Source organism: Notamacropus eugenii, chromosome 6, assembly GCF_028372415.1.
Source record: "Notamacropus eugenii isolate mMacEug1 chromosome 6, mMacEug1.pri_v2, whole genome shotgun sequence".
Taxonomy (NCBI): Eukaryota; Metazoa; Chordata; class Mammalia; order Diprotodontia; family Macropodidae; genus Notamacropus; species Notamacropus eugenii.
Genome location: NC_092877.1, coordinates 144,913,411 through 144,938,264, shown reverse-complemented (window position 1 = coordinate 144,938,264; position 24,854 = coordinate 144,913,411). Strand labels below are relative to the sequence as shown.

The 24,854-nt window shown below is 37.2% G+C and overlaps 1 protein-coding gene across 4 annotated transcripts; it reads right to left on the bottom strand.

Moving 5' to 3' along the window:
* Positions 1 to 378: 378 nt before the first annotated feature.
* Positions 379 to 23,875, bottom strand: TMEM184C (transmembrane protein 184C). 4 transcript variants are annotated; one of them, XM_072621205.1, is made up of 12 exons: positions 23,855 to 23,875; positions 23,138 to 23,237; positions 17,505 to 17,573; positions 12,643 to 12,773; positions 12,499 to 12,535; positions 9,654 to 9,859; positions 7,116 to 7,190; positions 5,684 to 5,777; positions 4,373 to 4,485; positions 3,240 to 3,339; positions 1,454 to 1,625; positions 379 to 1,180 (listed from the first exon to the last, which is right to left on the bottom strand). In XM_072621205.1, exons 4-12 carry the CDS (start codon positions 12,723 to 12,725, stop codon positions 912 to 914), a joined length of 1,149 nt encoding a protein of 382 aa, XP_072477306.1. In that variant the 5' UTR covers positions 12,726 to 12,773; positions 17,505 to 17,573; positions 23,138 to 23,237; positions 23,855 to 23,875; the 3' UTR covers positions 379 to 911. The 4 variants fall into 4 exon arrangements, with proteins under 4 accessions (XP_072477306.1, XP_072477305.1, XP_072477303.1 ...); XM_072621204.1 differs by lacking the exons at positions 17,505 to 17,573; positions 23,855 to 23,875 and adding an exon at positions 23,495 to 23,678; XM_072621202.1 differs by lacking the exons at positions 17,505 to 17,573; positions 23,855 to 23,875 and having other exon boundaries at positions 23,138 to 23,397.
* Positions 23,876 to 24,854: the final 979 nt, after the last annotated feature.

Here is a 24,854-nt window from a genome sequence, read left to right as displayed (position 1 = left end):
TTAATAACTTCTAAGATAAGATCTCAAAATTGTGATAGGAAATGTCACCCATAATCTGCTTTTCTATTCCCTAATTTTCACTTTAAATGTCTCCTCTTCTCTCTACTTGCTTGGTTTAACAGTTCTGGCTGAGTACCCCTCCAAACAAGAAACCTTTGTAACAGACTGTCTACTGATAGCTCCATAGTGACGTGCTGCTCTTAGCATTTGGTCCTTTCCATGACTCTCAGTCAGGTTTGCACCATTTTGCTGGTGCTACTGGAACTGGAAACTTGGTCTTCCCTAACTTCTAGTCAAGCCCTTTTCTACTTTACCATTACTATGTTACCCTATGTTATAAGGATCTGACAATATGGAGAAAAGAGGTGTAGACAACAGTAGGGAAGAAGTTCCTTCTTTTATTGAATGGAAAAACTAGCATTTAAATGTTATGTAAGCATAACCTACATAAGTAACCATTAACTTTAATTATGATCAAGTCCCACTAATTCATTTACCTAATTGTTTATAAGGTCCACTCTTCAGGTTAATTCAGCAGCATTTTCTATTCCATGCAGCAAGGGTAGAAAACATTGATTTTCATATCCATCTATCTGATAGAGGATTTTAACATCAGTAATAGTTGCAGTCATTTTCTTCTCTTTGTCAAATGTCAAATGTATGTGGTATTCTGACATTGAGAAATGAATCAAGTCTTAGGAAATTTAGACTGATTATTTGATACATAAAATGTGCTTAATTCAGTTTTAAATTCAACTCTCTACCTTTATACACACCCTGGCTTTCACCAACCATCTTTGTGCTGGAATTTTCCATCAGTTTAGTGTTGTCCCAAGCACAAAATCTGTAAGTGATGGGATACCAGGTCATGAAGTAACATGGCAGGACAGGAGAAACCTTCTTCTGAATGTTCAGGAGGGCAGAGATTTATACTTAGCTGAAGATTCATCATTTTCGCCTGTGACAGCATTATAAATTTGGTCAGGCGTCTTCGAACTGGTAGGTGTAGTCTGTGGTGTCACAGTGTGTCCAAACCCTTGGTAGTGACCCAAGGGTGAAGATGGCATAGAAGAAGCAACAGAAGTCTGGTCTTGAGATGATGATAATAAACTTGTATTTTCACTTTGTTCTTCCTCATTAGGAAAAAACTTTTTACTACGATGACCCAGGACTGTCCTTCCTTGAAAGGAAATACAAAAGTTTTATGAGAACTTTTGCTACAATTCCAACTGATAAACACAAAATAAGCCACTCTTTAAATATGCTAGAACCTCATTATGAAAAGCTAAGATTGCCTTCAAATAAAATCTTTCAGTAACAAAGTTCCTTACTCCATTCTTTTCTACCAAATTCTGGTCCACAATAACGTCTTAGTAAGGTGTCAGTACAGGCATTCAGTAACCTCCTGATCTAGATAAATTCAAAGTAAATACACTTATTGCCAAATACTTACCAACATTTCTTACTTGTTCAGATATGTCATCTCTAATATCTGAAATGTCCCACATTGCAAGAAAAGAATCGAAGCATGAGCCTTCTTCTGCCTCCTGCACATAGGGTTTGTAGGAAAAACTGTAGTGATGAGCAATAGCAGCAAAGAACATCTCAATACAGATGATGAAATCCTACAAGAGAGCACATGCTGGTCACGTTCTCTTTTATATCCTGTTTTTCACATACAGGAACAATTCCACGGCACTTCATAGAATTACAGAGGGTTGGGGTTAGAGCCAAGATGGTAGGGTAAAAGGTAGGGACTCACTTGGGCTCCCCCCAAAACTCTTCAATACCTTTAAAAAATGACTCTAAAATTCTAGAGCAGCAGAACCCATAAAAAGACAGAGTAAAATGTTTTTGAAGCATTCAAGTTTCTCTGATAAAGGCCTCATTTCTCAAACATATAGAGAACCGAGTCAAACTTATAAAAAGCCATTCCCCAAATGATAAATGATCAAAAGATAGAATCAGTTTTCAGATGAAGTAATCAAAGCTATTTATAGCCACATCAAAAAATATTCTAACTTACTGACTGGAGAAATGCAAAAATTCTGAGGTACTACCTCACACCTATTAGATTGTCTAAAAGGACAGAAAAGGTAAATAAGAAATGTTGGAGGGGATGTGGGAAAAATGAGACACTAACACTCTGTTGGTGGAGTTGTGAACTGATTTAATCATTCTACAGATCAATCTGGAACCATGCCCCCTGACCTAGCAATACCACTACAAGGCCTGTATCCCAAGAAATTAAAAAAAAAGACCTACATGTACAAAAATATTTATAGCAGCTCTTTTCTGGGGGTGAATAATTAGAAACTGAGGGGATGCCCATCAACTGAACAATGGCTAAACAAGTTGTGGTCTGTGATTACGATAGATTATTCTACTGTACGAAATGATGACTAGGATACTCAGAAAAACCTGGAAAGACTTCCATGGGCTGATGCAAAGTGAAATGTACTATACACAAAGTAACAGCAATATGTAGGATGATCAGCTGTGAATGACTGCTATTCTCAGCAGTACAACAATCCAAGACAACTCTGAAAGACTCATGATGAAAAATGCTCACCCTTTAAAGAACTAATGGTGTCTGAATACAGACTGGAGCATACTTTTTTACTTTTTCCTGAGATTTTTTGTGTTTTCCTTCACAACATGACTATTGGATATGTTCTGCATGACTACACATGCAGAACCTATATCGAATTGCCTTCCTTCTCAATGGAAGAGGGAAAGGGAAAGAAATGGAAGAGGAGAAGGGGCAGAGGGGAAGGGAGTGAATTTGGAACTCAAGTTCTAAAAACAAATGTTAAAAACTGTTTTTACCTAACTGGGGAAAAATAAAATACTAAATAAAAACACACAAAAAATAAAGGGTCACATTCTGGCCCCTTATCATGTGACTACAGTCAAGTTATTCCACCCTCTGGGTCTCATTTTCTCATTTGTAAAATAAAAGACTTAGAATAGGGGACATCATGGTCCCTTCTAGTTCTAAATCTATAACCCTATAATCTAGTACTGGAAGGGACCAATGTTCCTTTAGTCCAATCTCATTCTTTATGAGGAAACTGAGCCTAGGTGTAGACGATGAAGAGGCCTGAGGCAGAGAGACTGATTAGGGGGCCCTTACGATAGTCCAGGCAAGAGGTAATGAAGGTCTGAATCAGAGAGAAAAGTAAGTGGATGGAAGAGAGAACATCTGTGATTGGATCCAGGGGTGAGAGTTCACTTACTTGTAGACCTGTAGCCACAGCTTCTACTGTCTGCCATTCCCAGGTATGCTTTTCAGAAATAACTCCAACTTTTACCAACAAGGCAATGATTGCTGCTTGCCTACATGGAATGTTTATAAAAAGGTAATCAGTGCCAGAGAGATTGAACCCAATGTTTAACAAATGAAATTTTAGATTATATCTTAAAACTGTTGTCTTCACACGCCATTTTATTTATTTTTAGACCAGCAGGTATTGGCTAGCTTTGATATATGAATCAATTGCTACCTATCTCTATCCTATCCACTTGCTGTCACTGGACTCTGAGGATCTGCTCCCTCAAAGAGAATTAAGATATATATTCGTGGCATCAACTCCATAAGGACCTTTTTAAAACAGGGATAATAATACTGGCACTACTTACCTCTTAGAATTGTTTAAAGAAAAGTGCTTTGTAAATATTAAAGCTCTATATAATATAAATGTGAGTTAGTCTTTGACTAGAGTTAGATATATCATGTCCTAAGTTTAGTAGTCTGGACTGTGTAATATAATTGCATTGAGAACAGAATTTGCAAAACTGAACACAAAATTGTATGCCAAATATGACACATGCAAAGTAAGTTACTGTTCAACCACAATGTGAGAGGAATTTTTCTGGTAGACTTAGTCCTTCATAGCAATGCAAGGACCTAAAAAATTCCCAATAGACTTCTGATGCAAAATGCCTTTCACATCCAGAGAAAGAACTATGGAATTGGATCGCAGAATGAATCAGAACATTTTCTTCTGTATTATGTTCTGTTTTATGGTTTCTCTCATTCATTTTAATTCTTCTATTTAACATGACTAAGGTGAAAATGTATTTAATAGGAATGTATGTGTAGAACCTATATAAGGTTGCACGCCATCTCGGGGAGGGAGTGGGAAGCAGGGGGAGGTAGGGGAAAATCTCAGATATATGGAAGTGTTTGTAGAACACTGAAAACAAAATGATTCTTAAAAAAGTAAGCTATTGCTGTTATACTGGAAAATTCAACATTTTGACCAAATGAAGATAAGTGTTGGTCAATTAATTTTTTCTATGTACTTTTACTTAACAGTTATATTGCTTTTACATAAATGAAAGAATTTAGTAGAAAAGCAGCACTTACCAGAAGGAAACAAAAACAACCATCTTTACACAAAGAAATTTGCCAACAGGCTGAATTGGATTCAGTTCTTCCCTCAGTACTTTATAAAACAGCACAAGGCAATACATAGCAAACTGGGGGGAAAAAATTTTGATATCTCAGTTTTTTTTTAACTACCTGTCTAGAAAAAGTAAAATTATAAAAATGATCAAAATCTAGTAAGGAATAGCTCTTGTTATAACCCAGATATATGGGGGAAGAGAAGAGAGGAAAATAGAAAGATAAGACAGTGGAGAAAAAAAAGTGACAAGGTATATTGTTTTGGGAAGTATTTCCCTGGGATTGGACAGATGTATGATTATCCATAGATTTTAATTGTTAAAAAAATATATCTTGCATAAAATATTAATAAAAATGAGAATGTTTTAGTATTTTCTTGAAAATATTGTTTAAAAACAGAGAAGCTGGGGAGAAAATACTATACAGAAAACAGTGATTATCCAATGAAGCTCACTTTTGTAAAGGAGTGGAATTTACATATGCTGAGTAAACAAAGCAACAGATTTTACAGTGCTCTTTATTAGAATTATTTTGGTAAAAAATAACTTGAAAGTAAACATATAATGTGAAAATGCAATTTGACGATAAAGTGAAGTTCAGCAGTAAAATAACAATTAAGAGACTAAGACAAAACTATTTCCAGCTATCATTGAACTATCTAGTTTAGAACTGACTCATATAACTCATACTGGTAATTAATGATGTTGTGCTGAAGCCCTGATAACTATGAAACTAAATCTGATTAACTTCTTGAAGCAGTACACACATTTATATCTTCATTCTAAAGACAAAGATATCTTCAGATCTGTTTATATATTATCCAGTTCTTTAAAACCTGTTATCTTCCTTTCATCATCTTTTAAAAATCTAAAAATTATCAGATAACATTTAATTCAGAATTATTGCCTCGATTTTAATCAATTCTTTTGACATATCACCAATAACAAAGTTAAACACTGTCTTTTGTTTAATGAGCTAATCTAAAGTTTCTCTCACTTTCAGGAGGCCATAATGTCTCACTTACATCTCATACTGAGCTACAGTGGCTCATATGCAATTGACAGGTAGGCGGAACATGGACAGGTCAAGATAAGTCAACAAACAGTTAACAGATTCTCAAATTCCCAAGGTGGGCAGCTTAGAAAATTAAGTTTGAAAGTAGTATCAAATTGATCAACCATCATGTATTTTTTACTAGGGATTTAGTCACAGGTATTGAGTACTATCCATTAATTATCAGTAAAACAAGGAAAACGCATATTGTAAACTCACCAGTTGTGACACGTTGTTGAATATAACTAAGTAAGTCCAAGCATTTTTAAAGCTAAAGTTCCCTTCATCATATACACCAAGCAGCTCACAGATTCTAAAAATAGTTTAAAAGAAACATTACATTTACAATATAATTTCAAAGTTGTATTTCAAGGTCTTATGAAAAATTCATTTGCAGGGTTTCAAAATATCATTTATTAAGAATACTCTAAAATATTCAAGGTTGGATAAACAGGTTGCTCAAAAGTTACAATTAAACTATTTTTGTAAAAATGTTATAATGTGTGTTCATAAATAGAGCAAGTAAGACATTCAAAATAAAACATTCACTCATTGTATACATATAGTAACCATGGCTAAGTAAAAAAAAAACAAACCCCCACAATGCTACTAAAAAAAGATTCAAGTATTATTGTAGCATCATTTTAAAAAAGAAAACAATAGTCTGTTCTACTTAGTTTTAAAAAATCTAGTTAATGATATACCAATGTTAATTTCAAATCAGTTACCATCATTCATGTCTCGTTAATATCAGAACGGTTAAGAAAGAGATACGTATCACACAGAACACTATAATAAATGCTGCATGCCAACCTAAAGTAAAGCCAAAGATGTGACTAAAAATGACTAACTTAGAAACAAAAGAAAAAAAGGGGGCCCACAAGCTCTCTCTTTTGCAAGGTCATCTTCTGGTTCTCCCACAGCATGTTCATTACTATTCTGGATATAGTGGCAGGCACACTATAGGGTCCTATTAATATTATTTACTACTTTCTCACATCCAGAAAGCAGGGATATTGAATAACTCAAACTATTTTCCCCAAAGAGGTAGCAAAGAAAAATCCTGAAATTTTTAATTTCTTTGCTTTTTAGTATCTATTAACATTTCCAGGAAAATGCGTGTAAATTAAAGCAATATGACAATTTTGCCCTTTGTGTCCTTTGTTTTATACAACAAAGATTTCTGAAAATGACAAATTAATTACTTTAAATACCTTCTGGCATCCTCTAACTAACCATGTAGCCTGGCTCCAAGCCACAAAGTTAAAACGTAGCTCCAAAGCATTAATTCCTATTAGTCAGTGATGCTGTGTGGCACAAACATTTTAAAAATGTATTTTCTTGCCACATGGTAAGTTAAGAGGTATTTTCAGGTTCTATCTCCCACTAGAATGTAGGCACCTTGAGAGATTTCTGTCTTTAGTACAGCGCTTTTGCACACAGAAAGCACTAAGCTTACTGAACTGTGTTTTCTTGTGCAATGGAACTATGACTGTTTAACTCATCTGTTTTAAGTTAGAATTTTCACAAACTAAGTTGTATTAATAACAGCTATGTTATCCACCTGAATAACTGACATATCCTTAACAGTTCCAACAAAGAAAAAGGCAACAGAATGAAGTGCTTCCGAAACATTCACTTAAATACTTACAGAGCAATAATAGTTGTGAATGGTCTGACAACAGTATACTGCAGGACACCTAGTTTGCACCTGAACAGTAATACTCTGCAAAGAAAATGCAAATAATTCAATACTTTAACCACTCTTCCTAACTCAAATTGTCATGTGCCCCACTTGGAAGTACAGATAATAAAGCTAAGGAGGAAACAGGCAATTGCAGATGACTAGGAATAACTACTGTCTCTCTTTTCCCTTTGATACCTTAGCCATCAACAAATAAGCCATGCTACACTTACCCCAGCAAGGACAATACTGTTCCATTAAAAGTAACTTGGTAGTGGTGTAGTGACTATTTCAAAGCACAGGTAAGTATTATATTGATGTACAAACGCACACACATATACATCTATAAATATACAGATATAAATATAAATTTTAAAAATGAATCAAGTTAAATGGATTAAAAATGCTTCTTAATTGTCTTTTCACTGTGTCTTGAGACACACACACTAGGACGCTTTTAATATTCTAAATATAAACTTAATGAAAACCAAAGATTCTCAGCGATTGACTTGGCACTATAAAATGTCCAATACTATATACCAAAAGATATTGCCAAGTAGGTTTTTTTTTCCAGTAAAAGCAATAGGCTGATATTAAACAATCATATCTAGTTCCACAGGTGATCAAGTATACATATTTGCAAGCTTAAGTTAGAGACAGCCTACTGCTATAAGAATCTGAGATCAAATATAATTAGAACTTGGATTTGTGGACTTGTTTACACAGTGTAATAACCAACCCAATTAATCCACATCATGTATTTCAAAGCATGAAGTAACATCTGAATACTGGTTAACAATCTAAAAAACAAGCATAGAAATTACAGCTGAGGCTTAGTTTTGGCATACAAAATTATTATGATGTTCTTGTTTTGACATATTTTAAATAATCTAATAGAATTAAGGAAAAACTATACCTGATTAAGGCCATATAGAGATTAATCAATTTGGGCATTTACACGCAGTATGTTAGCAGAGAGGTACAATTCAACAAAGTTTTGGTCTTCTACCAGTAACATGCTAACATTTTATAAGGCTGGCATTATATTTGAAGCAAGGTGGTAATCATGGTTAACTTTTACCTGAGAGTGCATGCTCTGTATTATTATTTTTAGATACTGTCAACTTGATTTTTCCTGCTGAAGGAGGGGGATGGGGAAGGAGGTAACAGATGATATAACATGGCTTTGAAATACACCTTCATCCTTACATTCAGACTAAAATCATGAAAGCATATGACATTCAAGGAATTCTTACTAGTTAACAAATAAAATAACATAAAAAAATGACACTGGTTTGAAAGATGTTTGGCAAGTGTCCAATATCACTATCCTGCCCTAACACTCTGCTCTGTACTGATGGACACATGGCTTTGTGAGACAAGGTGAGGCCCTACCTAAGGAAGGTTCTCTTCTGCCTTGCTTCCTGCCCATGTCTTCTCTGCACAAGAAAAGTTACTGTTTTGGTTGACAAAGTTTTCTTTTGAAGTTGGAGTGTTAGCTAAACAAAGGGTAAGAAAACACCCAACAGATTGGCTGACAATAAAGGACTTAAGTGAAGGCAGTTAAAAGACTTCAGCAAGGTACCAAAAATGAGATTAAAAAAAGCTTCCCTAGCATACAACTGCCAAAAATTAGGTGTAACTATAGAAAATAAATAATCGTGCTTGTTGAGGACTCAATTACAACAACAACCGAATCGATGTGTACTGAGGATAAAATCAACACCAGAAGATTAAGAATCGAAGGGTAAAACCCAACATTTTGTAAGAAGTAGTTCAAACTCTTCCAAACACAAATACCATGAGTCACTCATTCCTTATATGGAGACTTTTTAAAGCTTCGATATTTGTGATTCCATGACTCACTGAGTAGGGCTAGGAAATTATACAACCAGCAATTGTCTATCTCTATGTAAGATGATGTTATTTTTCAACTTTGGCACCCTACTGGAATCTTAGGACGGATGTGAAGGTAAATCCAAAGTTACCTCAGATTTACCTTTTGTTTTTTGTTAAAAGCATCAAAAGCAAAAATTTAGTTTTTTTGAATGAATGATTTTAGTTTGCTAGGTTAGCTTTTTAATACATACTAAACTGAGTATCACTTCCTTCATGACCTCACTCACTCTTACTTGCTCACTGCCACCAAACTAGCTCAGACCATAAGCATCTTATGACTGGATCAAAGATTTAGAATCAAAAGGAACCTTAGTAATGACATAGTCCAAAACCCACTCATTTTGCAAATGAGGAAACTAAGGTCCAATGTGTATCTAATGTTAGGTATTAAGTGGCAAAGTCAGGACTGGCTTGTAAAAGCCACCTAACTCATTTCCTCAAGGCTAGTCTCATTCCATTCCATTCATTCTGCACACCTCCGCCATATCAGTGTTCCAAAAACATAGCTCTCCTTGAAAAGCAGAGACACTCCAGAGCCACAGAGCCTAAGTGAGCACAGCAGGCATTCGATAGACACAGCATTAAAATAAGAACAAACATACTTACTCTCCCATTGCCCATGATGGACAGCAGCAGAAAGGAGGCAAATGTTTCTGCTGATCTTTGGCTTCAAGGATTAATACCAGATTTGGATACCGGATAGTCAGATAATTGGAAATGAATCCCATGAAACTGTATATGACATAAGCTTCATAGCATTCTCGGCAAGTATCCACATATATTGCAATGGTAGGATACTTCAGAGCTATCCACTATGAAAAACATAAGTTAAAATTATTTCACCCAAATGACAACAAATCAATATTCTAATTCTCAGTACATTTTATATGCTACTGAACGTTATATTTCTTTTCATGTAAATATTTGAAATTGCCTCAGATGTGTTGAGCCTATCTTTAGCCTTCACTGGTATACAGATCATGACCTGGTCTAAAATTCCAGCCTGATAATCACTAGCTATGGGATTCTGGGAAATTTACTTAATTTAAGCTCTGGGAGTCTCCAATTCCTTATCTGTAAAATTGGATAATATTTTCACTATTTCACAGGGCTGCCGTGAGGACTGCATTTTGTAAACCATGAAGTGTTTTTGTTAGACTGGATGTCTGATATGTAATTATTCTGGCCAAATTTATTAATGTAAAAATCTGAAATAATAAACCTTACATTTTGAGAAGAGAAGAATGAGAGAGAAGATGAATGGGAAGACATATTAAATTATATATCTGTATCTGAGAGGGGTTTAGGATTCTAACCTGGATAAGTGGAGGTCAGTTTCTTTTACCTATTTAATCAAATGGAGTAATGATTCAAATCTAGATTTTCTGAATGCTGGAACCAATTTAAAAAGTAATGGTAACTCAAACTGTTGTGAGGAAAACACTTTGTATATTATTACAGTAACAAACTGCATTACAATTAACCACATTAAACATGGGCATGCTCAATTATGTAGAACAGCCAAAAATCCAGAAGTAAACTGACACAAAGGGATAATTTCAGGGTATACACTCCACCCGCCATGTACAACCACAGTCCCCAGACAAAACTAGGAGTTTTCGCTGAGTGTATGAGACTTTGAAGGCTTAAGGAGCTTTGGAGGTAATTCCAGATATTTAGCAGTACTCCCTAGCTGGGAGATCCAATATCCTCCTTTTGAAAATGCTTTTTAAAAGACAGACTTCATAGGAATGGAGGCCAGAGATGAGGACTTCACAATAATTGGCCTGCATCTTCTCAGTGGAATGGGAAGGCTAAATCATTTACTGTAATTGTGAGTTTACAATGTGGTTGCATGACTTAAGCAAGAGGTATAGTTCATGTAAAAAGACCTTGTGGTTTGGGCAGGTGACATGTTCAATGAGCCAACAAATATACATGGCATGCACACATAAAAAGTCTTGGGCTCTGGACTTGTCAGATGACCCTGGGAGTGCTGTGGTTGGTTTTCAACACATTGTAAGAAGGACAAATTGAAAGAACATCCAGAGGATAGTGAACAGGATGGTGAACAGTATGAGGATAAAGAAGGCCCCTGCTGAATAAGTTTAGTTGGAGAAGAGGGTAGGAAGGAAAGAGAGATTTTGCAGTCCCATTTCCAAATATTTCAAGGGTTCTGATGTGGAAGAGAGATAATTTCTTCTACTTTGTCCCAGGAGGCAGAGATAGAAATAAGAGATGGAAGTTATGAAGCAGATATTGACTTAATGTAAGGAAAACCTGAGAGCTATCCAAAATTGGACTGGATTTCCTATCATTCCAGATTGGGAATTAACTTTGTGTCATAGATATCCTTTGGCTGTCTGTTGAAATCTACAGACTCCTTCTAAGAATTATATATTTAAATTCACAAAACACAGTAACCACAAAGGAAAAAAATTATATTGAAATAGTTACCAAATGTTACATATATTTTTTAAAGTTTCTCCTGGAGTCCAGGATAAGCAGCCCTCAACTGAGCTCTGCAAGCAGAAGCTGGCCACTTCACAGGAATATCTGTAGGAGAATTCCTGTTCAGTCAACAGGTTGGACCAAGTAATCTCCGACCTTTCCAACTTAGATTCTGTGACTTGGTAAATGTCAAGATGAGCTTTTTAGGTTATTCACTTTGGATAATCCCCTTTCTCTCACTGGTAAGGAAACTAGCTTGACAATTCTTTTATCTGTCTGTCTGTCTATCTATCTATCTATCTACCTATCTGTCTGTCTGTCTATCTATGTTTATATACATGTCTACACTTAATGTAATAAATTACAAAGCAAAGGAGAAAAGCTTAGAAAGGAAATGTTAACTTTTAGAATGTCATTTTTACTATACAATCAAATACTGCTGATCAATACTAACAGAAGGTAGCAGGGACATGGAAAAAATAGAGTATCAAAGCACTTAAAATCACACAACAGAGCTCTAAGGGGGCCTATACTGTTTTTCCATCATGCCTCAACCCTGTAGCTCCTACAATGCCACCAACTCCATACTGAGAACAGAAAGCACAATTGTTCACGAATTCCTTTAAATTTGCTAGGAATTTCAAAATTAAAGTCATCTTCAGCTTTTGTGCTAAACAAAAATTTTGTTTATGTCAACAAGTACTTAATTTGGTAACAATACTAATAAAGTTATTAAAGAATTGCCACGAATAATCTGATGAACAGTTGAGGGGTGACTAATTATAATTGGATGATTGTTGTTATTTCCCCCAAATCAAGCTAAAAGTAATCAGTGTTATAGAAGCAAAGTTCTGGAATTATTATTATTAATGACTTTTAACAAAAAAATACAGCATTTATTTAGTCACATTTATTTTAATGATGTAAAATCTTCTGTAATTGTAGCTGCTATATTAGTATACAAGTTCTCAAGTAACTAGATAAAGGGAAGCATACTTACACTATCCAAGCTGTATATAGGCACCATCCAAAGAATCCTATTTAGAGAGCAAAGAAGACAATTTAACAAATTTAATAAAAAACTCAACATACTCTGAAAAAATCTCTAAGATAACTGGAAGATTAAATCAAGTTAAGATATTACCTTATTATTGGCTTCTGTAGTTCAGGTTGAGTGTAATGCACTAAATGTTGCAAAATCCCCCAGAAAGATATTGGTACAGTCATTAGTAAAAAGATTCCAGCAATAAACCATGCTTTTGTGTGTATCCCAACCTTTGAAAAAAGAAAACAGTTTAGCATAAATATTTCACTGTTACAAAACTAGAGAATAAAAAAAGCATGCCTTTTAAGAGAGTTCCTATTTTTAATTTTAAAGAGTAACTTTTGTCATAGTAAGAGCAAAACATTTCACAAATATACCTATCTTTTTTTTTAATAGAGGCACTTCATTCAATCTGGTTACAAAGCTAGCTAAAGCAAAACATTCCTGTTGTCTTTCATTATAAAATATTAGGAAGAACATTTCCAAAGGAAAATCTCCCAAATGATTTGGCTGGCAGCTTTTACTAAGGGCTAAGAATGATCAGTCGTAATGCACTGCTGAGCATCATGTTAAAGAGCACAGCTAAACCTTTTAGAAGTTAATGGTACCCACAAAATTACTTTTTCTTTTCAGTTGTTTTCCAATTTTATGGTTGCAATTTGTTCCTTTTCATCTTTTCCATTCTTAAGAGTTCCCAAAATTCTGACCTTTTTCTCCCTACTGTCTGATACTTAGAATGCAGTGTGTTAAAATGAATTAAGGTAAAATATCCCAATCTGCCAGTGGAACCCTTAGTTTGTACGATAAAATTTTACCCGAATTACTCTTAATTGAAAATTTTATATAAAGTTGCCTCTAAATATTTACTAGTTTCAAAGAAATCCAATCCAAATAAACAATGCTTATAGTATTCAATAAATATCCAATGAATTTTAATAATCAGGGAATTAAATATTCTCTCTTGGTCTTCATAAAAAGGGTTTTCTACCTCCAAGGTTTCTTCTAGCTTTAAAATATCATGTTTCTTTTAACAATACTTATTCTTGTTCTAAGCAGGACATGCCAGGCTAATAATGATGTAGTATGATAACATTCCACACCACTTCTATGAAGTCATCTCTGATTGCCTTGCCTAATAGTTTTTTCTTCATCTTAACTCACTGCATTTTGGATATATTTCTTTTATGTACTCATTACATTGTAATTTATACTAATTTTGTTTTTTGCCTGTTATAACATTCTGGTAGAGTGAACTGAGACCTGGCCTTAGAGCCAGAAAGACCTTGGTTCGAGTCCCATGTCCAATATATAGTTGTGAGACCCTGGGCAAGCTGAACCTCTCAGTGTCCTAGCTAACTCTAAGTTGGTGAGAAAGTGGTATTAGTAGTGGGACTTTCCTTATAATGATGAAATATTATATCACACTTCTAGTGCCAATCTGCCCTAAATATGTTATAACATCCCTTCAGAGTAGGGGCCATCTTATTATGGTTTTTCCCCTTCCACAGTCTACTGCACATAGTGTGTGTTCTTCCTTTGTTGCCGAAGAAGACCATGACATCAGAGAAATGATGACATGACTTGCACTTGACTTTGTCTTGAGTGAGGGAGGGCTGTGCAGGTCTCATCAGCCTCAATTCTCCTCCAGAGTCTTCTGAATCCAGTGACCAGATATTCATCAGGATGACTGGAGATGACCCAGGATGAGGCAATTAGGGTTAAGTGACTTGCCCAAGGTCACACAGCTAGTGAGTGTCAAGTGTCTGAGGTGATATTTGAACTCAGGTTCTCCTGACTCCTGCACTGGTGCCCTATCCACTGCACCACCTAGCTACCCCACTGCACACAGCAGGTGCTTAATGTAAGTTCACTGAGTGAATAGTGAAAGGAGGCATCAGGCTACTTACTATCATAAACATAAGAAATTTAGAACACTAAGCAAATATATAGAAGTCCTCCAAATGCTACTAATTCTGACAAGGATAAAAATTTTCAACAGAGCAATCCCCACAGAGCAAAGAGGACTTGGTGAATATTTTAAAATTTATAGAGTAAGGCTTAGCAAAAAAAAAAATTCTTTGGGCTCAAAAATGAGTAAAGAGTATACTTCTAAGGTCAGGAAGACCACAAGGCACTACTTCATCATACAGATCTGGTTACAAGGAAATGCAGAGTATTTCTCCATTATAATATGGCACTTCACTTACAGGAAGGTTATTGTTTTACCTTCTAAGAGATCCCTGAACATAGTAGTCACTCAACAAATGTGGTGAACTAGGGCCAGAAGGTACCTTCAAGGTCCCCTAGTCCAATTTTATGTAAGAGGAAACAGACCTCAAGAGTAATCAAGGTCACACAGGTAGTAATTGGGAGACCTGGGATTGGAACTTCCAATAAACTTTATAACATATTCTCTTTTCCCCAGTGGTCATTATAATATGGCAATGGAATCCCATTCTACTTAACAATAATATTTTAAGCTCTACTGTATCCTTGGAACCACAATTCCTTTCCCTCTTCCAAAACATAGTAAAGGTGATACTGGACTTGGTACATCAAAAGATCCATTATTTTACTCTTGTGGACACTCCCCACACACTGTAACCCTCTCTGCGTAATTTGTTGTAACTAACCCTCAAATATAGCTTATCTCCAAATCTAGCTAGGCTAATTCTTGGACTACAGATACAAAATCCATTTCTAGGCCCTTATTTGAAGTCTTTTCAAATTGGCAGAATTTACTTAAGAGTTCATCTGGAATACTTTCAAGAACCAATGGTCATTTTTACCCCACAATGAAGCATCTGAATACTATTTTAGTAGAGTTTAAATATAAAAAGTAACTTAATTTCCAACAGAAATTTTTGTACTTACCGTGAGGTATAATAAAAAGTTCTAAGACTTGTAGTTTGTTTTTTGCCCTTCCTTAACTGATCCCTTATCCCATTTCCCAAAGCTATCCTAAAACTTTCACTTCTTAAGCCTCTCTCCCCCCCAACCCTCTTACCTGAGGATCTTATCTGTTACTTTAATAAGAAAACTGAGATCTTTTCCCTCTTATCATTTTAACAACTCTTAGCAACATCTTCCACTCTTTGCCTCAGTCTCTAATCAGGTGGTCTTTCTCCTTCCCAAGGAGAAAAGTATATACTCTTGATCCCATCCCCTATTCAACAGAGTGCCTCCTCAACTACCTGTCTAATTTTCAATCTCTCCTTTTCTGCTGGTTCCTTCCTTGCTGCTTTCAAACATGCCTAAATCTCTCCATCAATAAAAACCTTAACAATATCATATCATTCCTTCAAGCTATTATCACTCTATACCTCACCTCCCTTTCTGAGCCAAACTCCTAGAAAAACTCTATCCTCATTGCCTCCACTTCCTCATTTCACAGAGATTTCACTGAATGCCACGGGTTCAATTGTCTCTATGTAGTTGACTCCAAGATCTATATGTTCAATTTTCACCTATCTCCTGAGCTCCAATCTCACATCACCAACTTTCTGTTCAATATTTCAAAACTGGACGTCCCAGAGGCACCTCAAACTCAGCGTGGTCCAAACAGAACTCATTATCTTTTCCCCAAAAACTCAATCTCCTACCAAACTTTCCTATTTCTGCTGAGGAAACCACAATTCTTCTAGCCTCCCAAGTTCACAAGGTGTTATTCTTGAATGATCACATTCTTTTTCACTCCACCTATCCAAGCAATTGCCAGATCTTATAGTCTTTGCATCCACGTCTTTTACAATCAAACTGTTCTTCACAGTCAACAATTTATTTCAGGACTTTTATTGTCTCTCCCCTGGACTGCTGCCAAATCCTCCTACTTGGTCTCTACTCTAATGCAGCCTCGTCTCATATCCACCAGGGCATAAATCTGACCATGGTCTGTCACTTCCCTACTCAAACTCTAGTGGCTTCCCCTATTGCCTCAAGGCTGTTTGGATTTAAAGACCTTTACAACCTAGTCCCAATCTATCTTTCCAACCTCATTATACATTACTCTCCTTCTTGTACTCTACAATCTAGCCAAACTGACCTCCTCTCTGTTCCTTATACACACAGCACTCTATCTCTCATCTCCATGCTTTTGCACAGGTCATCCTCCCCATTGCTGGAAAGCATTTACTTTTCACCTCCAACTCAAAGGATCCCTCACTTCCTTAAAGTTTCAGCTCAAACACCACTTTTTTACATCAAGCCCTTCCTAATAGCAACTGCTAGTTCCCCCCTCCTTCCTATCTTGTATTTAATTTGTATTATTCTATAAAAACTTACATGTGGCACACATTAATTCACTCAATAGAATGTAAGCTACTTAAAAGTGGGGATAGGGATAATTTTCCTTTTTTTGATCTCTGTATTCTCAGTGCAGTGCCTGGTATATAGTAGCTTAATAATGCTTAATTGATTTCTGAATGGTTGAAAGGATTTTAAGGAGATGAGAACCACAGCAATATAATCAACTTTTATATATATATATGAAATTTAGATTGAAATCAGTGAAATTCTAAGATGCTCCTGAAAAGATTCATCTAAAACTGCCTCACAATTTCTAATAATTATTGTTCTTTTGACTTGTCTTGGAAATTCTCTCATTCTATATAAAGCAACTATCATTTAAAACATACAACTGTTTTTTAGTTAAGTTTTTTTTAGCTAATATTTATGAACATAAGGGAGATTTAGCTTTAGAGTTAACATGTTATTTTAAACTCTGCTTTACTTTAATACTGGAGACTTAAAACTTCAAGAGTCAAAGTGTTTGATCTGCTTTTGCTTTGTTAAAAAAAAAAAAAACACAACCCTGTAACATATCTGTTAATATCATTACAAAACCATCTACAAATGAAAGAGCTGATTAAATCATTTTTTTTTTTTTTGCTATAAGCTGCAACTAAATTATATGATCACAAACATGCTTGCATTTTGTTGGTTCACATTATCACCATGCTCACCAATTAATTCAAGGGTGGGCAGACCACAGCCCAAGGGACACCTGGCTCTTCTGAGCTTTACGTGTGGTCCTTAAAGCAAGCAGAAAGAAAAAAAATGCCACCACAAACTGTCAATGCCATGATTAAAGTTAATATCAGGTCCTCTGCAAAACCTAAAATGATGTGGAACTAAGCAATCAACATATTCAGCACGATAAAAAAAATCAGGTATTAACATTTGGGGGTTTGAGAGGGGAGAAGTTGCAAGTCAATGATACTGTTAAATCCTGGGTTCCACCTATGGTTCAGAATAGACATCCTTAAACTATTGCTCAGAGTGTGATTACACATATAATCTTATAGTAGGGTGAGTAAAAAGCCAAGGGTTTCATTTTGAGGGGGAAAAAAAGCTTTTTGCAACAAAGGATGACCCAGGTCCAATACCAGCAAGTTTCTCAGACACAATGACAAAACTGAAAAAGTGCAGTACACTAAAAAGTGAACAAACAAAATGTGTTGCAGAAACATTAATTTATATAATTAAATGGCATTCAATCAGGCAGCACAGTAGGAAGAAAAGGCCACTGAGCCTGGAATCAGAATACCTGCTAGAAATAAGTTTACTTATCTTCAAAAGTATATTTCTCTTATACCTATTTTAAAAGGAATTTTTATTTACCTTTGAAAGCATATTACTAAGTGTTTTTGAGGTGAAGAATCTGATTCTTTTAAACCATTGTACCCTGAAAGTACCTTTCAGTATGCTGCTTGGTTGGTGGCAATATTTATTACAGGGATGATAGAAAATATAGAATGTATTTGTAGTTTATGGTGCTGTGGCCTAAATTTTGTGCTTATTTTTAGCCAGTCTGCATTGGAATATCATTTTCAGCATAACTGCGGTTGAAAATTAGTAAGAAAAACAAGAATACAAATCATTCACCAATTGATAAATGGTCAGAGGATGTGAACAGTTTTCAGAGTAAGAAATTAAAGCTATCTATGTCATAATGAAAAAATGCTCTAAATCACTATTGACTAGAGAGATGCAAATGAAAACAATTCTGAAGTAACATATTACACCTATCAGATTGGCTAACATAACAAAACAGGAAGATAATAAATGCTGGAGATGTGGGAGAGTTGGAACAGTAATTCATTGCTGGCGGAGCTGTGAGCTGGTCCAACCATTCTGAAGAGTAATTTGGAACTATGCACAAAAGACTACAAAAATGTGTATATCCTTTGACCCAGCAATATCACTTCTAGGACTATATCCCGAAGGGATCATAAAAATGCAAAAAATTCCCATATGTACAAAAATATTTATAGCAGCCCTCTTTGTGGAGGCCAAGAACTAGAAATCAAGGGGATGTCCATCAACTGGGGAATGGTTGAACAAGTTGTGGTATATGAATGCGATGGAATACTACTGTGCTATGAGAAACGTTGAACAGGTGAACTTCAGAAAAACCTAGAAAAACTTATATGATCTGATGCTAAGTGAAATGAGCACAACCAGGAGAAGTTTGTACACAGTAACAGCCACAGGATGTGAGGACTGATTCTGATAGATTTAGTCCTTCATAGCAATGCAAGGACCTAAAACATTCCCAAAGGACTCAAGGTAAAATGCCATCCACATCCAAAGAAAGAACTATGGAATCAGAACACAGAATGAAGCAGACTATTTTCTCTCGTGTTATATTGTTTTTATCTCATGGTTTCTCCCATTCATTTTAATTTTTCTTTGCAACACACTAATGTGAAAATGTGTTTACTGAGAATGTATGTGTAGAACCCATATAAGATTGCATGCCATCTCGGGAAGAGAAGAGGCAGGGAGGGGAAGAAAATTTAAGACTTATGGAAGTGATTGTTAAAAACTGAACACAAACAAATTAATTTCAAAGAAAAAGAACTATGGATCAATATCAATCAATTCATATATGAATATTAATTCTAAAATTTTAAATAAAATCCTTTTAGAATACTAAAAAAAAAAAAAAAAAAAGAAAAGAAAATTAGTAAGTAAAAACTTGGTCTATGTTCATGAACAAGTAGTTTATGGAAGTGCCATTGTATCAAAGCTCAAAAATTCAAGCTATGCTGACTATGTCAATAATGGATAGATTAGAAATGTGAACAAATCGATAAAAGTATAGCACTTGGTTGCTTGTTTCAAAATTGCAAATGGACTGTTTCAAAAGTTAGTTGGAATGCTATACGTTTTCATCAATGTCATAACTGGTGACCAGATTCCCAGTTCAGCCATCAAAAGCTTGAATCTCACACAGGAAACTCCACCTCTCAGCCTTTGCACTGGCCGTGTCTTGAGTCTGGAACCTACTGCTGCACCCTCTGTCTCAAAACCCCTTATTATCTTCAAAACTCAGCTCAAGGGTTTACTTTTTAATCTTAGCTTTACTAGCTTTGTGAAAAAACTTCACAAACTCTTCTTTCCACAAATCTGGGTAATTTTTTCCCCTTGTTTCTCTGATTTGTTTATGATGCAAACTTTTATGTCTAGGTCACATACCCATTTGGAGTTAGGGAAAAAAAATCTTCGCAGCAAGTTTTTCTGATAAAGGTATCATTTCCACGATACAGAAGGAAGCCATTCAAATTTATTACGAAAACAAAAACAAACCCAAGGCATTCCCAAATTGAACTGACAGTTCTCAAAAGAAGAAAACCAGACTATCAATAATCATGTGAAAAACTGCTCCGAATCACTACCTATCAGAGAAGTGAAAATTAAAGCAATTCTGAGATTTTTTTTCCTCACACTCATCTGGGAAAAAAGGAAAATGATAAATGCTGGAGGACCTGTGGAAAAAGGCACACTAGTGGACCTGTGGTTTGGTTACTAAATAGCATTGTATCTTTTAATCTAGCAAGGCCTATCTCCTAAAGAGATCAAAGAAAGAGGGAAAGGTACTTTCTACATAAAAATATTTATGTAGTGGTTATTTTTGTGGTGGCAAAAAAACTGGAAACTAAAGGGACAGTCATCAATTGAGGAGTGGCGGAGTAAGTCAGGGTATATGAACGCAATGGATAACTACTGTGATGTACGAAGTACATGATTTTTCAAAACATGCAAGTATATGAACTGATGCAGAGTGAAGCAAGCAGAATTAAAAAAATTTATATCATAACATTAATATCATATTATTTCAAAAACACTACTAGAGTGAAGAAAATGAGAAAAAAGAAAAATTTATACAATAAAAACATTATAAAAACAAACTCTGTGAGAACTATGATAAACATAATGATCATTCATGATTCCAGAGATCAGATGAAATATGCTATCCCTACAGAAAGATGATGGATTTAGGATTCAGAAGGAGATATATTTTTTGCATACAGTCATTGAGGGAATTTGTTTTGCTTGAAAATGAATATGTTATAATAAATGGTTTCTTTTTCAATAAGCCAGAGGCTGGGAGGGAGAGAAAATGGATTTCTATTCATTTTTAAAACAGGAGGAGGGTTACATACCAATGTAAAATATTGCATGCACTTTCAAATGAGGTCACTGTATTATTAGTTTTACTTAAATGTTTTACTTTGTTACAAGAGACCTCTCACGAAGTAAGAGTAATTGGTAAATGTCTGAAAATAAAAAAAAAAATCCAAATCAATAAAATGTAGAAGAGGAAAAAACCTTAAAGATCACCTTCTCTCTAGCTGCCTATATCCTCTCCCCAACAAAGCACCTTTTATTTATTTTGCATACATTTTGTGTGTTATATATATATGCGCCTCCTCTAGAGACTTTTATTTTTATTTTTGTTTCCCCATAATTAGCAGAGTATTTTTTTGGCTTTCAAAGTGGGGAGATGGGGAGGAGGTGGAGTCAGAGATGTTCTTGAGATAACAAGGGCAGATCCTAAGTTTCCCGAAGGAGGTCTTCTCAAGGTGGAATCAACACACATAAAAAGCATAAGCAACAATAATAGGTAATCAAACTTCTAAAGTCGTTGGATACAGTTCCCCGGCACTCAAATCTCAAACAGCATCAGCAAACAAAAACAAAGCTAAAAACTGCTTTGGGGTCAGCAGAGTGAGTGGAAAGCCAGTGGGCCTTTCTTAAGTCCGTGTTTGAATTTTCAAGTCAGATATTCTTAACTTGATTATAGCAATAATCCATAAAACAAAACTTAGGTGCCGTGAGAGAAAAAATGATACTCCAGGGGAAAAATGAGGAATCACAACTCTTGGGCCCATCTGGCTTTTCTTCAGACTAAAGAATATGCTTATCTTTGTGGTACGCACTACTTTTGGAACAACCAATTTCTACAATTTACTTATTTAAAGATGTTATCAACCACATGAGTTGCAAATCTAAAGGTATTTTACAGGGTTTGTCTAACAACTATAATAATTACTCTCTATGTACTGGCTATGAAACCCGTAAGTAAAAACGGAATGTTTGAATAATCATCTCCATTAAAAAGCATCAGAAGCCCATTACATTTAGTACCAAATACTGACATATCTGGCAAAACACGTTTTATTAATAAGTGACACTAGCAGTATGATTTATATGGATTTACAAGATGTCTAAAAACATTACTCTTTCTAGAATAATGTGCTATAAAGTTTTTTTTGGATAAAAGTGCTTTTCTTACTGTAATAAATCATCTTGCTTTTAAAAAAGCAGTTATTATGCTACTACAGGACAGTATGGGGGCCAATATGAGAATCAGAAGACCCGAGTTCGAATAGTATTACACACATTAGCTTTGTGAGCCTCAGGGTGCCCAGGCAAATCTTGAAATTGGTTAAGTTCCATTACATTTGGAGGAAGTTTCTCCTTCCGGAGTTCTCTAAACTAATACATTGGCTGGCCTTGGGACGGAAGGGAAAAGGAGTCTCTTCAGTTAAAAGCTGAGGTTGCTTCCAACTGCTTTACTGGATAAACACATATGAAGTTTTACTTTAAAGGACATTTAAATTGGAGCTGATGAAAAGCTTAAGAGTTTAACCACTTTACCTCTGAAAAAGTTCTATAACAAAAGTTTTTACCTTAGGAATTTTCAAGTTCCTTAGAGTTACGTTACTGATGTCATAATAAGAATGTGACATTTAAAAAATTGTATACAACCTCAAGGATCATTTTGCAAAACCTTTGATACGTATGACCTAATTACCCTCTAAAGGGAAAGGTAAATTAATTGGATCTTTTAATTTAAGAAGCTAAAGGTTGCTAAAAATGCAAATGTCACTAATGTCACTTATTCGATATAATTACAGAAATCCCAATCTGGGTACAAAACCAAAATCATCGATCATTTTGTTCCGGGGCAAGTCCCTTCCTTACAACATCTTCCACTTACAAAAAGTTAGGCAAACTCACCCGAGTTTAAAAGTAACAAAACTCGACATAATTTTAAAAAGAGGAGTATTTGTTCCTGAGAATGGAAAGGAACTTAGCTTTGCTAGGCTTCTTTACATGTCCCAAACATTATTTCTGAACAGACCAGGCGTCTTTTCAGACGACAACCAGGCGGGTTAAAGCTGCAGTCCCCAAGGGGAGCACTGCCTACGGAATAAGGGTCTTGGGTTCCAGTTCAGCACGGCACTCAGCGGCCGGGCAAGGCCCCTCAGCTCCACAGGGGGCCCTACGGGAAGGATCCTCTTACCTCCAACTTCTGCAGCTCCCACACGCACAGGGGCAGAGACACGACCAAGGCCACCAGGTAGAGGAACACCACGAGGGGCCGGATCCATCGCCTCCAGTTCCTCCAGGTGCAAGGCATGTTTTCGTCAAAACCAACCCCGGGAGAGAGGGAGGGGAGGGGGCGGGGAGAGGAAAAGAAAAGAAAGAAGAAGAGGAGAGGTAAAGGAAGAAAAGGAGGAGGAGAGGAGGGGCAGCCGGAGGCGGCTGGAGGCCAAGGGGCCCGATGCCCCTCCCGTCGCCCTCCCGGCCTCCCCGGGGCGCGGGTGGCACGACCAGAGGCGGGGAGGGGGCGGCCGGGCTTTGCCTGGCTTTACTTTACCAGGAGGTGTCAACGCCGCGGCTTCCGGGGGGAGAGCTCCTCTTTCTGCTGAGCCCGCCGCAGCCCGCGTCTTTGGCCCGGCGCGGCTGGCGCCGCTCGGCCCGCTCGCTCGGGTATCGCCCCAGCTCGGACGGACGCAGCCGCGGAGCCGACCGGGCCGGGCCAAGTCGCGGCCGTCACCCCCTCCCCTCCGCCCCCTCACCCGGCAGCCACCCCACGCTCTGCCTGCACCATGGCGACGGCGGCGGCGGCCTCAAGGAGCCGCCTCCACACGGCCCAGACCCGCGGCCCCCTCCTGCCCCTTCCCCCCAAAACCTCCAAAGAAGAAACGCACGGTCCCCCTCTCCCACACAAACACACCAGTACCCACAACAGCTCCTGTTTCCCTTCCGCTTCCGCTTGTAGCCACCCGAAGGCGTTGATTGGTTCCTCAGCTCCCAGCGTGCCCCGCCTCATCCGGCCTGTTACGCACGCTCCGATTGGGCGAGGCGGGCCGGCGCCTTGTGATGCTTGCGGTTGCGCAGTGGAGGGTTGGCGAGCCTTGGTCCCGTCTTTCGTTAGTGGGATGCTGGTGAGGGAGGGAGGAAGGGAAGGAGGGAGGAAGAAGGAATGGAAGGAGAAAAGGAAGGGAGGGAGGAAGGAGAGAGAAGAAGAGCCCCGGGGGCCCGGGGCGCGATGCCGCCCCTCCCCCCGCCGCCCTCCCAGACCAGGGCTGCCTCGGGGCGCTTGGTGGGGAAGGGCAGCCGCCTGACCTCGGCTTCTCCGAGCTGACACGGACCCCGGAGGGGAGGCAGCTCGGTGCTGGGCACCTAGCGAAGGCTGAGGATTGATCTTGGGGAAAGCTGCGTTCCTGTCCCACTCTGTGCCGCCTTGACCTCTCTGAGCCTGTGTCCTCAGCTGTTAAATGAGGATAATTGATAAACAGCCGCATCAGGTGCTTGTGTGTACTCCGGGGTCGGTGTGGGTCTCAAATGGACGGAAGTTCTGCGCACACTTTCAAGACTTAGAGTCTGGAATCCTCTAGGATTCACTTCTCACTGATCTCAAACTGAAATTAGTATTTCCTCCAATTATGATTTTTAAAAATCCCTAATTTTTAGAAGGGACCCGTAGGTTTCACCAGACTGCCGAAGGAGTCCACGTCAGAAAAGGTGAAGAACTCCGGCTTCAAAGGGAAATATAAATGAGTTTTTGATGCAGTCTAGCTGGCCTTCCTTCTACTCCCTGCACACAACACCCTCGTCTTTTGTGTTAATGCCTTTGCGCTGCCTCTTCTCCATACCTACAATACATTCTCTCCTTACTTCCCCATTTCTTAAAAGAAGCTGCTCAAGCACCATCTTTTGCATGAAGGTTTACG